A 26,043-nucleotide genomic window follows, 5' to 3' on the forward strand; every position below is an offset into this window, starting at 1 on the left:
CAGCAGAGTAATGGCCAAAAACAGTAGCTAACATGTGTTGAGCTATTCGTATAAGATAGCATACACAGATTCTCATAACAACTTCCTAAATTAAATACTGTCCTCGATCCCATTGTACAGGTAAGGCACGAGTGGTGTACTGGAGCTGCTTCGTACTGTTTGGTGAGACCTAATTGTTGAATTTTCATGATTTTTGTTAGCCAGTTGACATATGCTGTTAGCTTGAAATCAGCCATGGTGGGAATATTTATAACACAGAGACTGGTAAATGCTACAGATTAGGGCCTTTACCCACAGAGAACCAGTTTATTCAACATTTAGCAGCACAGCACTGAAATAGCCTCAAAGAGGTTTGGCAACTTGCCAAGGTTACACAGATGTTAGCAACTGACAGATCCTAGGCCAGTCTTATCACTTTAAAGCCCATAGTCTTACCACTATGACCTCACTGAGGACCCTTTTATACTGAGGGGACAAGATTGCTTGTCTTACTTCGTTACCAAAGAAAAACCATCTTGCTCACCAAGGACTCTAGGAATAGGGATGAGGGGCTTTGCAGAGCTTTTCTTGAGGGCTTGGAATTCAATCATTTGGCATCTCCATAACTCAAGATGGGTCCAAAGGAAAAAAACGCGTGATCTGAATGCTCTGGCTACACGATGCTGATATGCACAATTTATGTTTATTTATAAATAAATAAATGTGTATATTTTTCTCCACCTCCTCAGTGAATTTCATAAAGGACAATAGCCAAGCCCTCATTCAAAGGATGGGAATGACTGTTATAAAACAAGTTGTGGATGAGCTATTTGTGTGGAATGTTGTGAATTACGAAGAAGTAAACATCATTTGCTGCGAGAAGGTTGAGCAGGATGCTGCAAGACAACTCATTCACATGATTTTGAAGAAGGGTTCAGAAGCCTGTAACCTCTTTCTTAAATCCCTTGAAAAGTGGAACTATCCTCTGTTTCAAGACTTGAACGGACAAAGTAAGTATCAATTTGCTTGCATTTGTTCTACAAATAGAATAAACCATGGGGAAGACCCACAATCCCCATGACAGAGCCTCTGCTCTCCTCCATCTTTATATCATGGGGCAGTGGGCTTTGGTCAGGCTAAGGAAAAGCTCAGACACTATCAGAAAAAACTCCCATTAAATCACTTGATGGTGAAGCCAAACAAGTAACTCCAGGGTTGGCGAATGATTCAGTATATAGTCTCACTTCAAAATCAAATTGGAGGGGCTGGCCCCGTGGCTGAGTGGTTAAGTTCGTGTGCCCTCCTTTGGCAGTCCAGGGTTTCATGGGTTTGAATCCTGGGCACGAACCTAGCACCACTCATCAGGCCATGCTGAGGCGGTGTCCCACGTACCACAACTACAACGACCCACAACTAAATTATATACAACTATGTAATGGGGGGCTTTGGGGAGGAGAAGGAAAAATAAAATCTTTTTAAAAAAATCAAATTGGACAATGAAGGCACTTAAGAAGTCAAGGCAGCAGTGGTTCTCAACATTCCTTCATTTGGTGAGGACCATCTGTGGTTGAGTGGTCCAGTTGACTACCTACCCATGATCCAGGCACCATGGCAAAGACAGCCTGACTGACTAATGGAGCATGATTCTGCATTTCATGAAATATTAATTTAGTTTTGATTCCTTTAAATTATTTCATGACAGATTATAATCAAGGTTAAGGCTTGATCTGTTGAAAGTTACCCCTAACCATTATTCTCAGCCATATCCCCACCATTCTCATGTACTTTCCTTAACCCAAACACAGGCTCCTCCCATTGCCAATCAGCTGCTACAAGATTTGGTGGTGGAAAGGAGGAAGCAGAAGGCAAAAGGGGAAGAAGGGCAGGGGCTGGCCCCGTGGCCAAGTGGTTAAGTTCGCGCACTCTGCTGCAGGCGGCCCAGTGTTTCGTTGGTTCGAATCCTGGGCGCGTACATGGCACTGCTCATTAAACCACGCTGAGGCAGCGTCCCACATGCCACAACTAGAAGGACCCACAACAAAGAATATACAACTATGTACTGAGGGGCTTTGGGGAGAAAAAGGAAAAAAAAAAAAAGGGGGGGGAAGAAGGGTAAAAGCTGACAGGGAAAAGCAGGAGTAAATATTTGGAACCCTTTGTGCCAGTTCAGAACTAGGGCAGGTAAAGTTATCAAAGGAAGAGTCTCAGTATTCCTCCCCCCACCCCTTCATCCTCCTGAATTCTAGGTTCTGGGGAGACACAGAATTGGGTCCTTTTTAACGTCACTTCTTCTCTAACAGGTCTTTTCCATCAGATGTCAGAAGGAGACTTAGATGATTTGGCTCAAGACTTGAAAGATTTCTACCATACCCCATCTTTTCTGAACTTCTATCCCTTGGGTGAAGATATTGACATTATTTTTAATTTGAAGAGCACTTTCACAGAACCTGTTCTATGGAGGAAAGACCACCACCATCACCGTCTGGAGCAGCTGAGCCTGAGCGGTCTGCTAGACACTCTTCAGAGCCCCTGCATCATCGAAGGGGAATCTGGCAAAGGGAAGTCCACTCTGCTACAGCGAATCGCCATGCTCTGGGCCTCTGGAAAGTGCAGGGCTCTGACCAAGTTCAAATTAGTCTTTTTTCTCCGTTTGAGCAGGGCCCAGGGTGGACTCTTTGAAACCCTGAGTGATCAACTCCTGGGTATCCCTGACACGATCAGGAAGCAGACTTTCATGGCCAAGCTGTTGAAGCTACGGCAGAGAGTTCTTTTTCTCCTTGATGGCTACAATGAATTCAAGGCCCAGAACTGCCCAGAAATTGAAGCCCTGATAAAGGAAAACCACCATTTCAAGAATATGGTCATTGTTACCACCACCACTGAGTGTCTGAGGCACATCAGGCAGTTTGGTGCCCTGATTGCCGAAGTGGGGGATATGACGGAGGACAGCGCCCAGGCTCTCATCCAGGAGGTGCTGATAAAGGAGCTCGCTGAAGGCTTGTTGCTCCAAATTCAGAAATCCAGGTGCTTGAGGAATCTGATGAAGACTCCTCTCTTTGTCGTTATAACTTGTGCAATCCAGATGGGGGAGAGTGAGTTCCACTCTCATACACAAACAAGGCTGTTCAAGACCTTCTACGATCTGCTGATACAGAAAAATAAGCACAAATGTAAAGGGGTGGCTGCAAGCGACTTCACTCGGAGCCTGGACCACTGTGGAGACCTAGCTCTGGAGGGCGTGTTCTCCCACAAGTTTGATTTCAAACCGGAGGACATGTCCAGTGTGCACGAGGATGTCCTACTGAAAGCTGGACTCCTCTGTAAATACACAGCTCAACAGTTCAAGCCAAAGTATAAATTCTTTCATAAATCATTCCAGGAGTATGTAGCGGGACGCAGACTCAGCAGTTTATTGACTTCCCAAGAGCCAGAAGAGGTGACCAAGGGGAACAGTCACTTGCAGAAAATGGCTTTCATTTCAGACATTACATCCAAGTATAGCAACCTGCTCCTGTACACGTGCGGATCATCTGCCGAAGCCACCAGGACTGTTCTGAGACACCTTGCAGCAGTGTGTCAACATGGCAGCCTCCATGGACTTTCCATCACCAAGAGACCTCTCTGGAGGCAGGAATCTAAGGAAAATGTGAAAAACACCACCGTGCAAGAAACTCTGAAAGCCATAAACATCAATTCCTTTACAGAGTGTGGCATTAATTTATTCCATGAAAGTAGATTCGAATCAGCCCTGAGCGAAGAATTTGAAGCTTTCTTTTGCGGTAAAAGCTTATATATCAACTCAGAGAACATCCCTGATTACTTATTTGATTTCTTTGAACTCTTGCCTAATTGTGCAAGTGCTCTGGACTTCGTTAAACTGGACTTCTACGGGAGAGCTACAGCTTCGCAGAACAAGACCACAGAAGACACAAGCAGGACCCACACGGAAGAGTCCTCAGGAACCTACATTCCCAGCAGGGCCGTGTCTTTGTTCTTCAACTGGAAGCAGGAATTCAAGACTCTGGAGGTCACACTCCGGGATTTCAGCAAGTTGAATAAGCAAGATATCAAATATCTGGGAAAGATATTCAGTTCTGCTACAAGCCTCAGATTGTACATTAAGAGATGTGCTGGCGTGGCTGGAAGCCTCAGTTCCATCCTTAGCACCTGTAAGAACATTCATTCCCTCGTGGTAGAAGCCAGTCCCCTCACCCTAACAGATGAGCAGCACATCACATCTGTGACAAACCTGAAAACCTTGAGTATTCATGACCTACAGGCTCAACGGCTGCCGGGTATTGTAAACATCAGCAGATTAAACTATAATCAAGCCTGGTTCGGTACTGTGGAAATATTAGACATCATATAGTGTTGCTTTAAATTTTCTATTAGTTTCTGCCAGGTGTCAGAACTTGGAAGGGAGGTGGGAAGGCTGGAGAGAGAGGTCCATGTTGGGGGAAGGCTGTCAGATCCATCTTAGGGAGGATTCCCAGAGCTGAAACTATATAGTCCGATTGAATAGCTATATAATTTATTTGGTAAAGTGTGTTGTTTGTGTGTGTGTATAGTAGGTTAAGCTTGTTTTCATTGAACCCTCCCCCTTGTCAGCATCTCCATCTCCACCTAACACCCACTGCTTCCCTGCCAAGTGGTACCTCTCCCCTTTTAAGTGTTGGAGGAATCCAGCCTGTAAACTAATCACCTACAGGAACTAGTGGCTAATTGTGTAACTAGATTCTCATCTAGGAAATTCCAGAACACACTCACCCCACTTCCACCCCAAGTAGCATTCATTTTGAAAGAAGATTTGGGGAACAGATTTTTTCTAGCAGGAAGAAGTTTCAGAGTTCAAACACACACATGCAGAGGCAATCTTTCTGGGTTATGGGGAGTTTTTCCCAAATTCAAAATAGCACTAAAGGTGAGTGTCTGCCTTCCGAGTAGACAGCCCACTTGTGTAGATGGGCCCTGTTGCCCGGAGCAGAGGCTACTATGTGGTGTGAGGCTATGGGCGGCAGGAGCCTTGCTCTACTTGACTGCAATCTGGATTAATTTTCATCCACGAGTGATTTCCCATTCTGCTCTCTCTCACTTGTCACCCTGTAGAGGAAATTTTCTATCATTTTAAGAATCTAGACCCTTTCGTACAGATAATCTTTGCAAACTCCTACTCAATGCAGGAATCCCTTCTATAAGATTCTGGATAGTCACCCACACTTTATTGGACTAGCTTCTGTGTCAGGAAGCTCATCATCTCCTCTTGACGGCTGTTCCTTTGTGATGATTGATCTTGCAATCTGGCCACCTATGTGCTGAATTTCGCCTACACGTTGTTTAGAATTTTCCTTTTAATGTTGCCAATATTTTGTTCTTAATTTTTTAAATCTAATTTATTTTTTGAGTAATATGGTATTTTGATATCTGAGTAATATTTTTTGAGTAACATGGTCCAAATTATAAAATAATCCACAATGAAAAGTCTCCTTCCCTTCCCCACCCTCTAGCCATGACTCATCTCCCTGAAGGAGTTGCCAGCATTTTGAAATTCTGGAATATCCTGTGAAAATATAGGATTCTCATTTCTCTTGAAAATTGCAGATTTGGCAACCATGGGCCCACTTCCTCACTTGGTAATGATCGGCCAGAGCTTCATGATCTGTTCCTATGATCTTCAGACGAGACACATAATCTCTGGTTGGGCACAGAGCCCACTTGTTCTACTTCTTGTAATAATATTATCTCCCTGGTCCTTTTTGACATTTGAGTTTAAATCAATGCTCATTCTCTCTTATAGCTAAAATCCACTTCCCTGTCATTTACGCCCAAGATTGGTTTCTATTTCTGCCCTCAAAATCCCCTTAGTTCATCTCTTTTTATTGCTGAATAGTATTCCACTGTATGGATGCACCACAGTTTATCTTGTCACCATCGAAAGACATGTAGGTTATTTCCAGTTTGGGCAATTATGAAGAGAGCTACTATAAGCATTCTTACACACGTTTTTGTGTGAAAAGAAGTTTTCAGTCCATTTGGGTAAATACTTAGGAGTGGGATTGCTGAGCCATATGACAAGTGCTTATTTAACTTTTTAAGAAACTTCCAAGCTATTTTCCAGTTTGTACCATTTTACATTTCCAATAGCAATATATGAGAATTTTAGTTGCTCTGTATTCTCAGTAATGCTTAGTATTCTTTGTGTTTTTCTATTTTTTTCATTCTGCAATAAGAAAAAAAAACAGACAATACTAAATGCTGATGAGGAGGTGGAGCAACTGGAACTCTTTATGTAGTGTTATCTCATCATAGTTGGCTGATAAAAGTTGAAAACTTTTCCACAACTAGAAGGACCCACAACGAAGAATACACAACTATGTACCGGGGGGCATTGGGGAGAAAAAGGGAAAAAATAAAATCTTTAAAAAAAAAAAAAAAAAAAGATTGACAATAATTATAAAAAAAAAAAAAAAGTTGAAAACTTTTCGTGTGCTTGTTTGTCAACTATATATCCTCATTGGCGAAGTGTCTGTTCAAATTTTTACCCATTTTTAATTGGGTTGTTCTCTCAATGTTTTGTGTTCTTTATATATTCTGGATACAAGGCCTTCATAAGATAAGTGATTTGAAAATATTTTCTCCCAATCTGTAGTTAGTCTTTTCATTCTCTTAACAGTGTTTTTCATAGAACAAAAGTTTTAAATTTTGTTGCACTCCATTTTTTCTTTTACAAATCATGCTTTTGGTGTCATGTCTAAGAACTTTTTGCCTGACCTCAGGTTGTAATGATTTTCTCCTATCTTTTCTTTTTAAAGGTTTGTGTTTTACATTTAGATATATGATCCATTTTGAGCTAATGTTTGTATAAGGTGTGAAGTTTAGATTAAGGTTCATTTTTCTTGCATATGGATACCGAGTTGTTCTATTTGTTGAAATGACTATTTCATCTTTGAATTGCCTTTGTAGCTTTGTCCAAAACTCATTTGGCTATAACTGTATGGGTGTATTTCTGGACTCTGTTCTCCTATTGATCTATCATTTGCCAATACTCTTGCCTATCTCTTGCCAATATCACGTTGTCTCAGAAACTGTAGCTTTATAGTAAATCACAAATTGATTAATATTATTTCTTCAACTTTATTCTTCTCTTTCAAAATAATTTTTTATAGTCTAGTTCCTTTGTCTTTCCATATAAATTTTAGACTCGCATTGTTTATATCATCAAAAGCTCCTGGGATCTTGGTTGGAATTACATTAAATCTATAGACCAATTTAGGGAGAACTGACATCTTTATCATGTTGAATCTTTCAATCCATGAGCATGGTTTCTCTTTCCATTTGTTTAGATTTTCTTTGATTGCCATTTTGTAGTTTTCATCATGTTGATCCAGTATATATTTTATTAGATTTATACCTAACTTTTTCCTTCTTTTGGAGCTGTTGTAAACGGTATTTAGAAAAATTAGTTGCCAATTATTTATTACTACTATATAGAAATACAATTGATTTTGTTGTGCTGATCTCATAATCTGCACCTTTGCTAAACTCACTCCAGAAAGAACAGTTTATTTCTCCCTTTCCAATCTGTATTCCTTTTACTTCATTTTCTTGCCTTATTCCATTAATTACAACTTGCAGTGCAATGTTGAACAGGAAAGGTGAGAGTGAACATCCTTGTTCCTGATCGTAGGGAGAAAGCATTCAGACCTTCACCATTAAGTATGATGTTTACAGTTTTTTTGTAGATGCCTCTTATCAGGTTGAGGAAGTTTCCTTCTATTCCTAGGTTGCTGAGAATTTTTATCACGAATGGATGTTGGATGTGTCAAATGTTTTTTCTGCATCAATTTATACGACTATGTAGTTTTTTTCTTTAGACTTTTAATATAGTGAATTACATGGATTGATTTCTAAATATTGAAACAGGCCTACATTCCCTGTATGAACTGCACTTGGTGATAGTATAATATTCTTTTTATATATGGCTGGATTCCTTGGTAATACTTTGTCGAGGATATTTTGCTTCTATGGTTGTGAGTAATATTGGTCTGAAGTGGTTTTTTTTGTTTTATTCTCTTGGTCTGAGTTTCATATTGGTAAATTGTAACTTCATAAAATGAGTTAGGAAGTGTTTACTTTTATTTTCAGGACGTGATTGTGTAGAATGGATGTTATTTCCTCTTTGAATGTTTGGTAGAATTTGCAAGTTAAATTTTCTGTTTCTGCAGATTTCTTTTTTTGGAAAAATTTAAACTACAAATTCAATTTCCTTAATAGTTATATAGGACTATCTAGGTTACTTATGTCATGTTGGGTGAGTTTTAGCAGTTTGTGGCTTTCAAGGAATTGGGTGATTTTAGCTATGTTGTCAAATTTATGTGTGTAGATTTGTTCATATTATTCTCTATCCTTTTAACATCTGTAATTTCTGTAGTGATATCTTCTCTTTCATTTCTGATATTGGTAATTTGTTTTTTCCTCTTTTTTTCTTTGTCAGTCTTGCTAGAAATTTATCAATTTTATTGATCTTTTCAAAGATACAGCTTTTTTTTTTTGAGGAAGATTAGCCCTGAGCTAACATCCACTGCCAATCCTCCACTTTTTGCTGAGGAAGACTGGCCCTGAGCTAACATCCATGCCCATCTTCCACTATTTTTATTTTTATTAAGATTATGATAGTTTACAACCTTGTGAAATTTCAGTTGTACATTATTGTTAGTCATGTTGTAGGTACATCACTTCACCTTTTGTGCCCTCCCCCCCCGCCCCTTTCCCCTGGTAACCACCAATCAGTTCTCTTTGTCTATATGTTAACTTCCACCTATGAGTGGAGTCATACAGAGTTCGTCTTTCTCTGTCTGGCTTATTTCACTTAACATAATACCCTCAAGGTCCATCCATGATGTTGTGAACGGGATGATTTTGTCCTTTTTTATGGCTGAGTAGTATTCCATTGTATATATATACCACATCTTCTTCATCCAATCATCAGTTGCTGGGCACTTAGGTTGGTTCCCCATCTTGGCTATTGTAAATAATGCTGCGATGAACATAGGGGTGCATGGGACTTTTGGAATTGCTGATTTCAGATTCATAGGATAGATACCCAGTAGTGGGATGGCTGGGTCATAAGGTATTTCCATTTTTAACTTTTTGAGAAATCTCCATACTGTTTTCCATAGTGGCTGCACCAGTTTGCATTCCCACCAACAGTGTATGAGGGTTCCTTTTTCTCCACAACCTGTCCAACATTTGTCAGTCTTGGTTTTGGATGTTTTTGCCATTCTAACAGGTGTAAGGTGATAAGTTAGTGTAGTTTTGATTTGCATTTCCCTGATGATTAGTGATGATGAGCATCTTTTCATGTGTCTATTGGCCATCCTTATATCTTTGGAGAAATGTCTGTTCATGTCCCCTGCCCATTTTTTGATCAGGTTGTTTGATTTTTTGTTGTTGAGCTGTGTGAGTTCTTTATTTATTATGGAGATTAACCCTTTGTCAGATAAATAACTTGTAAATATTTTTTCCCAATAAGTGGGCTGTTTCTTCGTTTCAATCCTGTTTTCCCTTGCCTTGAAGAAGCTCTTTAGTCTGATGAAGTCCCATTTGTTTATTCTTTCTATTGTTTCCCTCGTCTGAGGAGTTATGGTGTCCGAAAAGATTCTTTTGAAACTGATGTCAAAGAGTGTACTGCCTATATTCTCTTCTAGAAGACTTATTGTTTCAGGCCTAATCTTTAGGTCTTTGATCCATTTAGAGTTTATTTTTGTGAATGGTGAAAAAGAATGGTCAATTTTCTTTCTTTTACATATGGCTGTCCAGTTTTCCCAGCACTATTTATTGAAGAGACTTTCTTTTCTCCATTGTAGGCCCTCAGCTCCTTTGTCGAAGATTAGCTGTCCATAGATGTGTGGTTTTATTTCTGGGCTTTCAATTCTGTTCCATTGATCTGTGCACTTGTTTTTGTACCAGTACCATGCTGTTTTGATTACTGTAGCTTTGTAGTATGTTTTGAAGTCAGGGATTGTGATGCCTCCAGCTGTGTTCTTCTTTCCATCTTCCACTATTTTATGTGGGATTCCTGCCATAGCATGGCTTGACAAGTGGTGCCATGTCTGCATCCAGGATCTGAACTGGGAAACCCCAGGCCACCGAAGCAGAACATGTGCGCTTAACCACTGCACCTCTGGGCTGGCCCCAAGATAGAGCTTTTTTTAAATGAGTTTTTCCTATTGTTTATCTGTTTGCAATTTTTTATTGATTTCTGTCCTTATCTTTTTATTGTCTTCCTTCCTCTTACTTTGGTTTTATTATACTCTTTCTTTAGTTTCGTAAGTATTAAGTTTAGGTTATTGATTTGAGACTTTCCCTGATTTCTAATAAAAGCATTCAATGCTATAAACCTCTCTCTAAGCACTGTGTTAGGTGCAGATTTTGATATGTTTTATTTTTATTTCTGTATTTTTCAAAATGTTATCTAATTTCCCTTGAGACTTCCTATTTGATATATGCTTATTTAGAAATTTGTTGTTTAATTTCCAAGTGTTTGGAGATTTCCCTGTTATCTTTCTGTTATAGTTTTCTAGTCTAATTCCATTATTTTTGGAGAACATGCCTTTAGGTAAGGAAGACGTCCATCTCTGACCAAAACATATATTTTTGTGTCAATTTCATGAACATTTCTTGCCTATGGTGACAACTAAAATCTTTTGATTGGCAATAGAAATCTCGTAAATGAGAACTGAACACAGTTCAATCTCTTTTCTTTTGGCAGGTGGTCTGATTGACAACTTGGGTAATTTGAAGAACCTTGTGAAGCTTATACTGGATAACGTTAAGATGAGTGAGGAAGATGCTATAAATCTAGGTCAGATTTTTGTTTTCTCTTATATTTTTATTAATACAAATATAACAATAAGAATAGTTAAGACTCTTTGACACTGGTTGTATCTATACAAGGCAAGGATGCCTTTATGTGCTTGTGACTACGTTGGTTTTTCTAGACACTTTTCTCCACTCCCATTCCAATGCTTCAGCACCAATTTATGTAAATTGCACACCACTAGATTGTAATCCTTTTGCGGACAGAGCCACAATAGTTTTTTATCTCTCTGGATGATTGACTATGTTTGTATTTAAAGCATAGAGACAATGTAAAAAGTTTATACTGTGGTTTCATAATTAAATAAAACTTCACAAATGGATGGAACACAAGAATGAATGTAGATCAAGTAAACTACAGGAACACAAGGAGAACAGCAGTCTATCACAGGGAGCCAGGTCCTCCAGGATAAGGAGGATTCCTGTTGAAGCTGTTTCCCGTCTTCCCAACGTCCCTGCTTTTTTTTTTTTTTTTTTTTGGCTTTTCGTTTTCCCTGTTTAAGCCCTCAGTTAAATGCTCCTCAGCTCTGTTGTTTTGATTCTGCTTCCTGCCTAAAGACAATCCTATCCTATAATTAAAACATGGCTGACCTTTTATTATTATTATTATTATTAAATAGCTTACATGAGAATACTCAAATTAATTCACTTTGCAATAAACAGCTATTGGGTGCCTGTGAGTTACACAGAATATCAGAGCTGGAAGGAGCCCGACAGCACCTGATTCTACTCTCTCATTTTACTCACACTGGCACCTGGAACAGTTTGCTGACTTGACCAAGCTCTCACCAATTGGTAGAAATGGTTCAGAAATACCTATTTGAGACAATCTGGTTCTACTATTAAGGAATCAAAGTCTGGGCTTCAAGAAATCAGTCTAAATTTACTATCTATTAAAGAGTTACTGTGCAATGGGTTAGGCACTATACTAGGCACTTTTACATACTCCCTCTCACTGAATCCTCACAATGGTCCTTGCACACAGGTATAGCTATCCCTGAAGCCATAGTGGAAAGGTCGAATAACTTGTCCAAGTTGACACAGTTATTAGGTATGAGATCCAGGAATCAAACTGACTGAAAGCTCATGTTCATAACCTTTAAGCTACGTGTACTCCTGTAACAACAATTAATATTTACTTACTATGTGCCAGGCGCCATACTAAATATGTTACATAGACTATCCGTAACCCTCCCAAAGTTGTGCAAGATAGGTATTATTAAAACTGTATATTTCTTTCCTATAGGTTAGAGTCCCATCAAGATAAGGAAATATTTTAATGACAAAAATGTATGCCTAACTAATCCTAAACTCCACATCAGCTTTAGACCTAAGAATGAGGGACATTTTAGAATGCTTTCCATTGTACTATTGATATCAGACAAATCTTTCTCCTGGTTAAACATGCTGCCTTGGATGTGGTCGTCATCGTGAAGCATCAGGCAGGCCGCATACCATGCAGTCACAAGCAGGGCTTCTTTAAGGCTGTAGACAGTTTTACTAGAAGCACAACAGGGAACTGAAGTCCCCATGCTGCCCTCCGAATTCAGCCTCTACCCCTTCTAAGACTTTGGAGGGTACTAAAGGGAGAGCGCTCACTCAGAAGACTTCATTCTATGAAAAAAACTCATAGTAAAGGTACATGCTGATACCCATTAAAATACTACGCATTTACTATAGTTTTTCTCATGCTGCTAAGAGAATGGCCTCCACATAAGTGAACTTCGTATGGTCCAGGAGACTGGAAAGTGATAGCTGAAAGAAAAACAACTCTCTCTGGCTTTTTATAATTCAGGATCTCTACAGAAAGAACATGGCTCTCTGGGCAACTGCTCTTTGCCTTCTTTTCAGTCCATTAATCCATGGTTAAATCAGATTAACTTGGTGTCCTAATACATTCTCTTCCCATCTTTTTGCAGGTGAAGGTCTGACAAACCTGAAGAAGATGTGTCTACTTCGTCTGACCCACTTGTCTGACATTGGGGAGGGAATGGATCACATCGTAAAGTCTCTGTCAGCCAAACCCTGTGACCTTGAAGAAATCCAATTAGTCTCCTGCTGCCTGTCGGCAAATGCTGTGAAAACCCTAGGTAACTGTTGCCTGCATTAACTGAAGGAGAGCAGTGTAAGAGAACATGTGATACTTTTATACTAATGCATGCCAAGTCTCTCGAATGGAAATTTAATTTTTAGGGAAATTGGAAAAGATAATAAAGACTTCTAGGTAATATCTCACCTGTTTTTAATGACTTTCTCCATAATTGGAATGAAAATTTATAATAGATGGATAATAGGAGAGAATTTTGGAGTAATTGAAGATGTGATCATTTTAAGAGAAGGGGAAGAGGAAGAAAATAGGAAACAGGTGCTCGACACTGTCGTCTATACAGAAGTTGAAATATAATGATGTACACCTGAAATTTATATAATGTCACCTTAATAAAAAAAAGAAAAGAAATAGGTGCTTGAATAATAACTGTCTAATAAATATTTGAATGAATGGTTAAATAAATGATTGAGAAGCCTAGAGAAGGATTTCCTTAAATGTCCTCAGGCCTTCCAATTCTTACCCATTGCCCTGTTAAGATGGAGTTAACGTACATTAATATAAGAGTGGAGTCTTTTGAGTTCCCAAAGGATGTGCATACCAAGTATGGAGAAACTTTTGCGTATTTTTGGATCAACTGGATATGTTCAATTCAGATATTTTTTAAATTTAGATTTTGGGAAAAAAGATGGTCTAGCCCTTTTAAAAACAGAATATAAAACTGCTTGGAGTCTGTAAAGATTACTCAGGAAGCCATTTGTATGCTAACATTCATCAAAAGCTAGAGAAATCCATGATTAGAAAAGGCTAGACAAACACTGGGAGCATGAGAATGATGAACGCACCCTTTCATTTCTCTATTTGCCACTGCGGAGAGACAGATTTAGAACTAACAATGGCAACTGCACCCTTTTTAAGAGGCATTCCATGGGTTTTTTATTTTAAAGCACCAAACCCCAGAAGGTATTTTACTCTAAAAAAAGGGTTAATATGATTGATTAAAAATAATAATAGCTAACATTATAATGAGTATATAGTCATGAAAAACTTGATTAATATTTTTCAAAGAGATTTTTTCTAATCAGTCTTGATCGGAAAAACTTCAACTAGATTAAGCAACCATGATAAATATCTGAAGTGAAGACAAGAACTAAGCAGTTCTTAGCTACAGTGATGGCATTTTATAATTACTATTTGCATGTAAAATAGTTTTCCATATTTTATACCTCAGTATATTTGTATCTTTGTCATTAAAATACATCTCTTGTAGGTAGCATAGAGTTGGGTCTTACTTTTAAAAAAAAAGTCCATGGGGCTAGCCTGGTGGTGCAGCGGTTAAGTGCACACGTTCTGCTTTGGCGGCCTGGGGTTCATTGGTTCAGATCCCAGGTACGGACATGGCACTGCTTGGCACACCACGCTGTGGTAGGCATCCCACATAGAAAGTAGAGGAAGATGGGCATGGATGTTAGCTCAGGGCCAGTCTTCCTCAGCAAGGAAAGAGGAGGATTGGCAGCAGTTAGCTCAGGGCTAATCTTCCTCCCAAAAAAAAATTTTTTTAAGTCCAGTTTTATGATCTCTGCCTTTTAATTGGAGTATTTAGTCAATTTACATTCAATGTAATTATTGATATGGCTAGATTTCCATCTGCCTTTTTGGTATTTGTTTCCTATTTTTCTCATCTTTTTTTTTTTTTTTTTTTTTACTTTCTAAGTTCTTATTATTAACATAACAACTATGACATTAAAAAGATCATCTAAACTGAAGTTCACAAAGAACAGCTCAGCTCATCTGTTTTTGTTCTTTTGTTTCTCCTGCATGATAAGGGCATTTCAGAATTGGAAGCAACCTCACAGTTTATCTAGTTCAAATTCCTCATTCTGAAGATGAAGGCACTGAGGCTTAGAGAAATGGAGTAACTTTCCCATAGTGACATAACGACTATATCCCATGCTGCTTTATGAGAACTGAAGTTTACTAGTCAGAACTTAGGATCAGGAAATATCTGTCCATTTGTTCCTAGTCATGGGAGTTGGGGGTTAAACCTATCCAGATACCTTTGGGAATAATTAAATTAATCAAGTCAAATAACGGTTTGTATACTATCAAAAAAGAAGACAAGAACTCAGAATTCTTCTAGGGTTCTATAGTTCCCTGAAATTCTTTTTACTTTGGCTTAAATTTTTTTCCAGCTCGGAATCTTCACAATTTGGCCAAACTGAGTATTCTTGATTTATCTGAAAATCACCTGGAGAAGGATGGAAATGAAGCTCTGCATGAACTGAGTAAGAATGACAACCTAGCCAAGATCAGATACTTGGATTTATGTGTGGATAGTCAGAAAAACATAGGCTAAGCCCTGAGATTTCTTTTACCCACAATTGTCTTGCAAGATGTTCCTTAAGGAAGTCATTTAGCCCTTTCTTAAACTGCCCTTGAGGAACACAGGCCCATGACTTTTGAGTCACACATTTTCACATGCTCATTGCACCTGAGGCTCCCACCTGCTTGTTTTCTTCTAGGGAGCTAGTGTCTGAGAGTAAGTGATGTTCAAGACAAATTTGCTTAAGGAGTTAGTGATACAATTTTTAAGGGGTGATAGTGATATTGTGATTATGCTAAAAAAAAAAAGTAAAAGAACTGATACTTACGGTCTGAGATTTGCTTCAAAATGATATAGAAGGGAAGGAATTTGGTGAGGACAAAGCTAGATTGTCCATGATTTGATGTTTGTTGAAAGTTGGCTTATTAGTACATATAGTTTCATTATACTATTCTGCATAATGTTTGTATATTATTGAACAGTTTCCATAAAAATATTAACCAAAAACCAAGTAGATTCTCATTGCACATGGAGTAGGCTGCAGAGATAAAGACCATTCCTTCTCCCACATCCCTTCATCCTTCATCAGTTTTGAGGTGGATCCCATTCCTGAACTGCTCTGTGGTTCTTCAAGTTGACAGGCTGCACATCCTGGAACAGCTAACTGTGCTGATGCTGCCCTGGTGGAGTGATGTACGAGTCAGCCTGACCAGTCTACTGGAGCAGCTGGAGGGGGCCCCACAGCTCATCAAGCTTGGGCTGAAAAACTGGAGACTCACAGATGCAGAGATTAGAATTCTAGGTAGGTACACATACACAGAGCCAAGGGAAAACAAGTTGGCCCTAAAAAAGTTCTTAAGTTGGTTTTATTTATTTATTTAGTGCCTTCATTTATTTATTTATTTTGCCTCCTCTTTCTTTATACAAATATATTTAAAGAGAGTTCACACATGTTAAGGAGTTAAACAATTTAAACACTGGCCTGGGGCCTGCCCTGTGGCTGAATGGTTAAGTTCCAGCACTCTGCTTTGGCGGCCCAGGGTTTCACTGGTCTGGATCCTGGCGCGGACCTAGCACCGCTCATCAAGCCATGCTGAGGCAGTGTCCCACATAGCAGAGCCAGAAGGACCTACAACTAGAATGTGCAACTACGTACTGGGGTGTTTCAGGGAGAAGAAGAAAAAAAAACAAAAGAAGATTGGCAACATATGTAAGCTCAGGTGCCAATCTTTAAAAAAAATAAAAACAAAACACTGGCCTGCCTTCAGATTTTTAAGCATTTCACCTACAGTATTAAAGAAAAAGCATTCACATTATATGACAAGGCGTTTTATGTTACGAACTGCTCTTCCTAGCCTTAACTGTCTGAAATTCAACAATGCCCCTCCAAGCTGGGAAAATATTTTTAAGCCACCTGTTGAGTATTCAAAAAGTGTAAATATAAGTGCAACTTTATCTAAATGAGGTCACAGAATATCTTTAAGTAGTCGTGATAAAATCCAAGAAGAAACAGAGATACAGTCATGTGTCACTCAAGGACGGAGATACAGTCTAAGAAATGCATTATGAGGCAATTTTGTCATTGTGCGAACAGCATAGAGTGTACTTACACCAACCCAGATGGTATAGCCTACTACACACCCAGCCTATATGGTACTAATCATATGGGACCACCATCGTATATGCAGCCATCATTGAGTGAAACGTTATGCAGGGCATGATGATATATAAATGACTAAAGACACTACCAGCCTCAGGCAGTTGATGAAGGGTCCTTATGCTATCTGTATTAGTTATCAATTCCTGTGTAACAGGTTATCCCAAAACTTAGTGGCTTAAAACAACTATAAACATAATCTCAGGTTCTGTCAGTCAGGAGTTTGGGAGCAGCTTAGCTGGGTGGTTCTGGCTTAGGCTCTGTCATGAGATTGCAGTCCAGATGTCAGCCAGGGCTGCCGAAGGATCTGCCTCCAAGGCAGCTGCTCACTTGGTTGGTAAGTTAATGCTGGCTGTTGGCTGGAGGCCTCAGTTTCTCATCCCTGGACCTCTCCATAGGCTGCTTAAGTGTCTTCACAACGTGGCAGCTCACTTCCCCCAGAGCAAGAGACCTAAGAGAGACCCAGTTGGAGGCTGCAGTGTCTTTTATGACCCACCCATGGAAGGTCATTTCTGCTCATTTCTGCTGTATCCTATTGGTTACCCAGGTCAGCCCTATCAAGTATGGGAGGGGACAGTATAGGGGAGTGAAAACTAGGAGGTGAGGATCATTGGAGCCATCTTGAAAGCTGACTACCATACTATCTAAAGCAAAGGATTGATAAAAACAACCTTGACTGCCTTCATTTCCCTCACAAATTGTCTATAATGTATTTGCAGTATACATATCATAAAACTTACTATTTTAGCCATTTTTAAGTGTACAGTTCTGTGGCATTAAGTACATTCACATTCTTTTGCACCATCCATCACCATCACCATCCATCTCTAGAACTTTTTCATCTTCCTCAACTGAAACTCTGTATCCATTAAACCCTAACTACCCCCCTGCTCCTCTTTTTAAAACGTTCTTTCTTAGAAATGCTTATGTCTCTAAGTCCTTAGGCTGCCCTAATGGTTTGTCTTCCCTAATGGTGCTTCAAGTTCTGGATCTTTCCTTCCCGTAATTCCTAACTCCACTTCCACCTCTTCTAACCACTCCCTTAACCCATCAAATCATATCATCCTGGTTGTTATTGTTTCAGGCTCCTCCTGTACTCTGAGTGATGTTGGAGGCAAGCGGCTTCAGTGACAGAGTAATTAGTTAGCTAATAAATAATCCCTCTCTGGTAACCTCATACCTTGAGGATGGAGGGGGAGGTGTCTTTTCAAGGCTGTTGGGGAGCGTGTAGAATTAGAATTACATGCGAGGGAGGCATATTTAGGTAGAGACCTTTTAGCATCTTTCAGATCTTTAAGTAGGTAGCTGCCTAATTTGCCCACTTCTGAGGATGTCCTTTGAGAGCAGAGAAGGAGACGGTGTGTTTAACGAAATAGGAAGGAAGCCAGGGAGTCATTTGCCATTTGACTTTAATTGCCTATTGCCTTACAGCCTCCATATGTAAATGATAAAAATAAGCATAACAGAAGGCAAGTGACTCTTTGAAATTTAGCAGTAATGATGTGCCCTAAAAGGCAAGTAAAAAAAAAAAGACAAAATGTACAAATCAACAGTAGTAACTAATTTATTCTCAAAGTCTTTTTTAAAAGAATTTGTGGAATTATCATTATATCCCTAATAAAAGATAACTATTATTATTCCTTTTTTATGAAGAAACAGAGACATAAGAAGGTTGTCATATTAAAGCTGGGAAAAGGGTTGGAGACAGAAGAGGACGAGTTGGTGAAAAAGGGGAGAGAGTGTAGGTGCTGGCATTGCTCCCCTCAAGCCATCTCCTCTACTTCACAGACGTACAGGAAGCAGTCTGCTTGGGCTTGAGGTAAAGCTGAAGAGTGAGAGCCAAGCATTTCCTGCCTTTGCTCTCTAGCCAGGTGAAGAGACTGATAGCTGTCAGGCCCCTCTAGCGGCTCCACCTTTATGAAATGGTTAGGTGCATTGGTTTTGGAGTCAGACAGACCTGCCCGCCCCTTTCATTTTATGGATGTCTGATCTGCAGCAACTTAGTTAAAGTCTCTGAGCCTCAGTTTACTCATCCGTATCCGTCAAATGAGGATAATTACAATACCGATCATATTAGTGGTCATTGTGCTAATCAGTAATTGAGCTAATGCATACAATGTAAGGAGTTCAACAGTGACCTACTGTATATGCTCAGTAAATGGTACTGTGATCATTATCCTCTGTGGATTCCATGGCAAGCCAGAAACTAAGGTTATCTTCCTTTTAAAAAAGGCTCCCTTGGCCTGGAAAAGAGAGGACAACCTGCTCATTTTTAATATATAAAACCTTTTACAATGAAGCCTCAATTCACCGTCCTCTTCACCTTCATCTTCTGCCACACTTCCCAACCCGCGTGAGGTTCCATCCTCATGGACCTCTTGCTGTTCCCCCAAAATGCCTTTGTATATGTACTCCTTCTAGAATGTCCTTCACCATCTCCTATAGTCACTTTAAGACCTAACTTAAATATCTTCTCCTTGGTGAAATATTTTCCCTATGTTCCCTTTTCTGCACCCCCACATGGAACCTAGATGTTTGCTTTAAGCCTCTCGTGTAGAGTCTTTCAAACTTTTTGTTTTGGTGAGGAAGATTGGCCCTGAGTTAACATCTGTTGCCAATCTTCCCCCTTTTACTTGAGGAAGATTGTCACTGAGCTAACCTCTGTGCCAATCCTCCTCTATTTTGTATGTGGGACACTGCCACAGTGTGGCCTGATGAACCATGTGTAGGTCTGTACCTGGGATCCGAACTGGTAAACCCTGGGCCACCAAAGCAGAGTGCATGAATCCAACCACTCTCCCACCGAGTTAGCCCTCAAACTTTTTTTGACTATGACCCACAGTTATAAATACATTTTATCTCTTGATCTAATACGTACATACACATTTACAAAGTTTCACAAAAAGTAATTATTTTTCGCTATGTGTAATACACTCATTATCTATTCTTTCTATCCTATTGCAATTAAAACATCCTGATAGCAACCCACTAAATTTCATGTTCTTCTAAAGGAGGGGAGGCCCTGCAGCTTAGAAAAAATGCTGCCCTAATCTACATACTGCCCAGGATGTCAACCTAGATCCAGGGCTTCTGTTTCCGTAGTCACTTCTGGCTCTGAATTTCCCTGGTTTCGTGGTTTCTTCCTCTGAATTTCTGCTCCTGTGTGTCTCTAGATCTATCATCTTGCCTCCTGCAGTGGTTCTTTTCCCTACTCTCCAAGTCACTCACATGGGGAGAAGAGTCACCTGTCCTTAATTTCCACAAAAAGGTCCAGTGTAATTACAGATGTAGCAGGTTTACTGAGTGCTTATGGGTAATTGTGAGGGTGGGATTACATGATAGTTCTAAATAGCAGATTAGTTAAATTTAATATTGGCACTTTCCATTCTCAAAGAGACACAAACATTTTTGCCAATTCAGGCACCAGTTGCCTGTCAATTGCCTTGTCCTCTTCCCATTTCCCCAGCAATTCCAAAAAAATTCCTTCCATTTTATTACGAAGAGTAATTACATTATATCTAGTCCCCTAAAGCCAAACTCAGCTCTGTACCGTCCTTTACATATCCAAAGACTCACAAGTGCTCCATCAACAGTGGGTTTCAGTTCCAGGTCTCACCTGCACCCCTCCACCACCAGGCTCTCCAAACAGCGCGGAGAAGAACAGACTTACTTTCCCCATTATAGGAATCATGTCAGAAGGCAGAAGTCAGTGTTAGGGTTCATTTTGTTTTTGTACTTTTTAATTGAAGTATAACACACCCACAGAAAAGTGCACAAATCCTAAGTAGATAGTACAATGAATTTTCACAAGGTGAACATACCGGTGTAACTAGGACCCAGATCAAGAAACAGAAGATTACCAGCTCTATAGCTCCTTTCTCTCTAAGGGCAACTGCTATTCTGACTTCTAACACTATAGATTAGTCTTGGCTGTTTTTGAATTTTACATAAATGGAATCATACGGTATATATTCTTTTGTGTCTTCTTTTGCTCAACATTATGTGTGTGAGATTCATCCATATTATTGTGTGTAGTTGTGGTTCATTTACTCTCATTGTTGTAAAATCTTCTATTGTGTGAGTATACCTCAGCTGATTTTCCCATTCTACTGTTGATAGGCATTTGAGTAATTTTTAGCTTTGAATACTATTAGTAGTGCTGCCTTGAACATTTTTGTACATATCTTTTGGTGAACACAGGGACACATTCTTGCTGGGTATATACCTAGGAGTTGATTTGGAGTATAGGTAAAGATAACAGGCAAGCATATGTTCAGCTCTGGTAGATATGCCAGTTTTCCAATGTTCTTGTATTCAATTCCAGTGTTAAAAAATAGTGGTTTTCTTTATTACACACAGACAGTGCTTTATTTTTATTAGAGCACTTACCATTTGGATTTAGAGAATGTGTTCATATGTCTATCTGCCCTACTAAACTGTGAGCCCTTTGAGGACAGGGCCCATGCCATTAGACTTGGTATTGAGTGTATATGCCACAGGGGATGCTCAATAAATACTTGTTGTATGAATGAGCAAATTAACTTACAGGAGTTCCACAGTTTGACCTGAGGTATAAGCTAGCTTGAGCTCTTAGAACCTCAGGTTTTGTTATAGTAAATGCTGTTTTCCTATATATAATCATACAAAAATTCTAACACACTTGTATGATTTCACAACCTCTTTATAATATCCCAGCCAAGTGACTGTTCAAACTGAAATCCTGTAGCTTAAGTTTCCTGGCTCTGGAAATACCTCCACAATACCTCCCCTGGATCAGACCTGGCTTTTAGATTCTCATCCCCATTTAGTGATGATATACATCATGGATGAGATGCAATATGCCTTGAGATGGGATAATAAAATGCAGACTGGTAATAAGAGATGGGGAGTCTAATGAAATAAAGGCTACAGAGGAAGAAGTAGGGAGGAAATATGTCATGAGATGGGCAATGTATAATGAGACACAGGGTGGCTGAGATGCACTGGAGACATAGGGGGTATTTTGAGAAAGGTATCTTTTTACCAAAGGTTTTACACACCTCCTGGCCCTAACTGAAACCTGGCTCTCCCCTATAGCTCTCTTAAGCAGTCAATTTTTATTCTCCTAATTTTCATGCCTCTCAGAGTCGAAAAACAAGGTCAGGTTCTCCTTGATTCTCACTGCCCTTCCAGTACACTCCTTCTTCAACCTCATTGAAAATTCCTACTTCCACGAGGGTTAGGCCATTTGACTAGACTACATTCTGTCCCTTCTTATTGCAGAACTATGAATTTCTTGTCATTTATTCACTGAAGACTTTGGCAGCTGTCTGACAGAATTCCTCACTCTCTCACTCTGGTCATCAACCTAGAAAACTTCACTTTTTATCTGAAACTACTCAACCAACATACAGGACCTTCCTCTTCAGTGACCTTCCCTTCCACTCTCCTTCACCCATCCACTCTATGAGCATGGACTTATCAGCTCATGATAATTCACTTAAAATTTTTCTACCTCCAGGATATTAAATTCAGATAATTCATTCTCAAACTACAACCTTCTACATTTCCATCTTAATTACTTAATAATTCGTTATCATCAGGTCATTTTACTTCATTGGGACTTCTAGTCCATTGAGCCCACTAATATCTACCCATTTAATAGCCCCCATATATCTTGACTTCCCTTTCCCACCTAGTTTAGATTCCATCCTTCATCCTTGCAAACATTCTTGTCACAAGGGCTGAAATTCTCATGGCCCACAGTATCACAAGTCAATTTAGGCAACGACATTTAGTGATGGATATGTGTGATAGATGCAATAGTGAAATGAAGAAAGTGTAATGGGAGATGGAGTCTCTAATTAAAGGAAGACTACCTTATGAGATGCAGGGAGAAAATGAGATGTGGATGTGAGCTATGAAATTAGATAACAGTGGTTGTGGTGTACTTTCCTGGCAAAATTCCAAGCCTGGATTGTCCTTAATTTTCCACTTTTTCTGTACCTACACTCAGGCTGCTGGGGAAAAAAAAATCATACAATTTGGCAAGTTTATAGTGACAAATTTCAACAAAAATATTTAGAACTGAATGGAAAGAAAACATTATATATCAAAACGTGGCATGCAGCAAAAGCAGGGCTTGAATAAAATTCTCACAGCCTTAAATACTTATATCAGAAAAGAAAAAAGGCTGAAAATTAATGTTTCTAATTTAAGAAGGCAGAAAACCAACAGAGTAAACCCCAAGATAATAAACATGAGTATAAATAAATGAAATAGAAAACAAAAATATAGCAAAAAAGATTAATAATAAAGTCAGTTCCTTAAAAAGAGTAATAAAATAGGTAAAAGCCAAGCAAGACTGATCAAGAAAAAATAGAGTGACATAAATAATTTCATTAATCAAAATGGAGACATAAACACATGAACATTTGTGGTAGCTTTATTCATTATTGCCAAAAACTGGAAGCAACTGAGCTGTCCTTCAATAGGTGAATGGATAAACAAACTATGGTATAGTCATACTATAGTATATTATTCAGTGGCAAAAAGAAATGAGCTATCAAGCCACGAAAAGACGTACAGGAAACTTAAATACATATTGCTAAATGAAAAAAGCAAGTCTGAAAAGGCAACATAATTTATGACTCCAATTATATAACATTCTGGAAAAGGCAAAACTATTGAGACATTAAAAACCTCAGTGGTTGCCAGGGGCTCAAGAGGAGAGGAGGGCGGGGACTTTTTAGGGCAGTGGAACCATTCTGTATGATACTGTAATTGTGCATACATGACACTATGCATCTGTTGAAACCGATAGAACTTTACAACACAAAGAGTGAACCTTAATACATTCAAACTAAAAAATCGTTTAGGAGGTCAAGGAAACCTGAGCATAGAATGCAGAATGCAAAGCAATCCAATTGTATTACAAACTATAAAACCACCTTACTGAAGAGGATGAAGGGAAAGGTATTGACCCAAATAACTTTGGAAATGAGTGGCCCGTAAAACTAAAGGCAAACAAACTACATTAGCACTGTACTCCAACTGATAGTTATATCCCATGGGGATACAGGTTAGCAATTCTGATACTGCTATACATATACACTGGTATTGAATAGTTCATTAAATGGATGGCAGATGGTGGGAACTAGGTTTCTCATTGTTGGGGTGGGAATTGACAGCAAGATGAGGAGGCTGGAATGATCCATGCGGTAATGGATTAGATTTGGAGACATCAGTGTGAACTCATCTCATGTTTAGCTTAATATAGATATAGATAGTTACATACAGAAATACATATATATATATATATATATATATATATATATAGTATTTACGTGTATATACTTTTTTTAAAAAAAGATTTTATTTTTCCTTTTGCTCCCCAAAGCCCCCTGGGACATAGTTGTATATTTTTAGTTGTGGGTCCTTCTAGTTGTGGCATGTGGGACGCCGCCTCAGCATGGCAGCATGGCTTGATGAGCGGTGCCATGTCCACACTCAGGATGCAAACCGGCAAAAACCCTGGGCCTCCAAAGTAGAGTGTGCGAATTTAACCACTTGGCCACGGAGCTGGCCCCAATATACTTTTAAGTATATAAATATATTTATATAGTATATTTAAGTATATACTATATATAGTATATTATGTGTATACTAATATACTATGAGATAATAGAAAACGTATATTGGTTTCTGCCCCTGGTTCCTGGCACAGAGTTCCTGAAACCCTTTTAATTTCCTAAGTGATAAGAGCATTAGGAGCATCTCTTGTTCTAATATTTGGTCTTTGACCCCATCCCTGACACAGGGCTCCTAACACCCTTGTAAATTCCTAAGTGATAAGAGCACTAGGAGCATCTTTTGCTCTATTGAGGCAACTCTGGGTGAGCTCCTGGATAGGAGCTGGTCACCAGAAAGATCAAAACATGATTAGAAGCCTGGAATTTTCAGCCCCACTCCCCACCCTCCAGAGAAGGGAGGGGGCTGGAAATGGAAATGGAGTTAATAATTAATCATGCATATATGAGCAAGCCTCCATAAAACCTCAATAGTAGGGGGTTCGGAGAGCTTCCAGGTTGGCAAACATCCACACCAGGAGGGTGATGCACCCCATCTCCACAAGGACAGAAGCTCCTACATTTGGGAGCCTCCCAGATCTCACTCTATGTGTCTCTTCTTCTAGCTGTTCATCTATATCCATTATCACATTCTTTAATGAGCTGGGAAACATTAAGTGTTTCTCTGATTTCTGGGAGCTGCTCTAGCAAATTAATGGAATCTGAGGACGGGGTTATGGGAACCTCTGATTTGTAGTCAAATCAGACAGAAGTTGTGAGTACCCTGGGGACCTACTACTTGTAATTGGCATCTGAAGGAGGGTGGGAACAGTCTTGTGGGACAGAGCTCTGAATCTGTGGGGGCTGACAGTATCTTCAGTTAGTGTTAGAACTGAGTTAAATTGTATGACACCAGCTGGTATTGCAGCGACCTGCTTGGTGTGGGGAAAAACCTCCACATATTTGGTGACCAGAAGTGTTTGAAGTGTTTTGTATGAGTAGTAAAGGAGACGCACAGGAGAAAAACAGGAGGTAGACAGAATTGAGTTTTTCTTACACTTATACATACACATATTCTTTGCTCTGTCAGCTGAGAGGGCCTAGAAGCAATGGCACCTCAGAAGCAATGGGCACTCATGGTACCCAGATCTTAAGTTTCCAATACCATTCTCCAATAAAACGAACCAGGGTGCTTTGACAAAACGGCTAATTCTAGGACTGGGGAAATATATAAGATAAGACAAGGCTATATAAAATATAAACATACAAGTAAATACAGATATTTAAGGTAAACCTAGGGCACATTGTAGTGCCAGAAAAGTAAGGAAATGTTGAAAACAGAAACCAAACCAACAACCAAAAAAACACCTACAATGATGGGAGTATGTCAAAACGACACAGGAGCCAACTAAAAGAGCTCATGGTGGCTAGCAGGAACAATTTGAGCAACAAAATAAATAAAACAGTGTTAGGTTATATCCCAAAGCATAAAATAAATATCATGAGTCCATACTAACATAAATAAATTATTGAATAAATAAACAAATGGTGAAGGAGACAAATCTCCCATGCAGAAGAATTCCAAATAATTACATAAATACTTTGCCCACAGGGA

At 39.2% G+C, this 26,043-nt stretch overlaps 1 protein-coding gene across 11 annotated transcripts in view; it reads left to right on the forward strand.

Annotated features, from left to right (window-relative positions):
• Window positions 1-26,043, forward strand: part of NLRC4 (NLR family CARD domain containing 4) — a 59,323-nt gene that overhangs the window by 11,347 nt on the left and 21,933 nt on the right. For 4 of the 11 annotated variants that reach the window (XM_070512301.1, XM_070512305.1, XM_070512304.1 and 1 more), the window contains 6 exons: window positions 729-989; window positions 2,280-4,319; window positions 10,748-10,840; window positions 12,774-12,944; window positions 15,094-15,186; window positions 15,859-16,026. In XM_070512301.1, the coding sequence (XP_070368402.1) occupies window positions 729-989; window positions 2,280-4,319; window positions 10,748-10,840; window positions 12,774-12,944; window positions 15,094-15,186; window positions 15,859-16,026 (2,826 nt within the window). Of the gene's footprint in view, window positions 1-120; window positions 163-728; window positions 990-2,279; window positions 4,320-10,747; window positions 10,841-12,773; window positions 12,980-15,093; window positions 15,187-15,858; window positions 16,027-26,043 lie in introns of all 11 variants that reach the window. The other 7 variants (XR_011504113.1, XR_011504112.1, XM_014854946.3 and 4 more) reach the window with 5 other exon arrangements.

Source organism: Equus asinus, chromosome 6 (genome assembly GCF_041296235.1).
Source record: "Equus asinus isolate D_3611 breed Donkey chromosome 6, EquAss-T2T_v2, whole genome shotgun sequence".
Classification (NCBI taxonomy): Eukaryota; Metazoa; Chordata; class Mammalia; order Perissodactyla; family Equidae; genus Equus; species Equus asinus.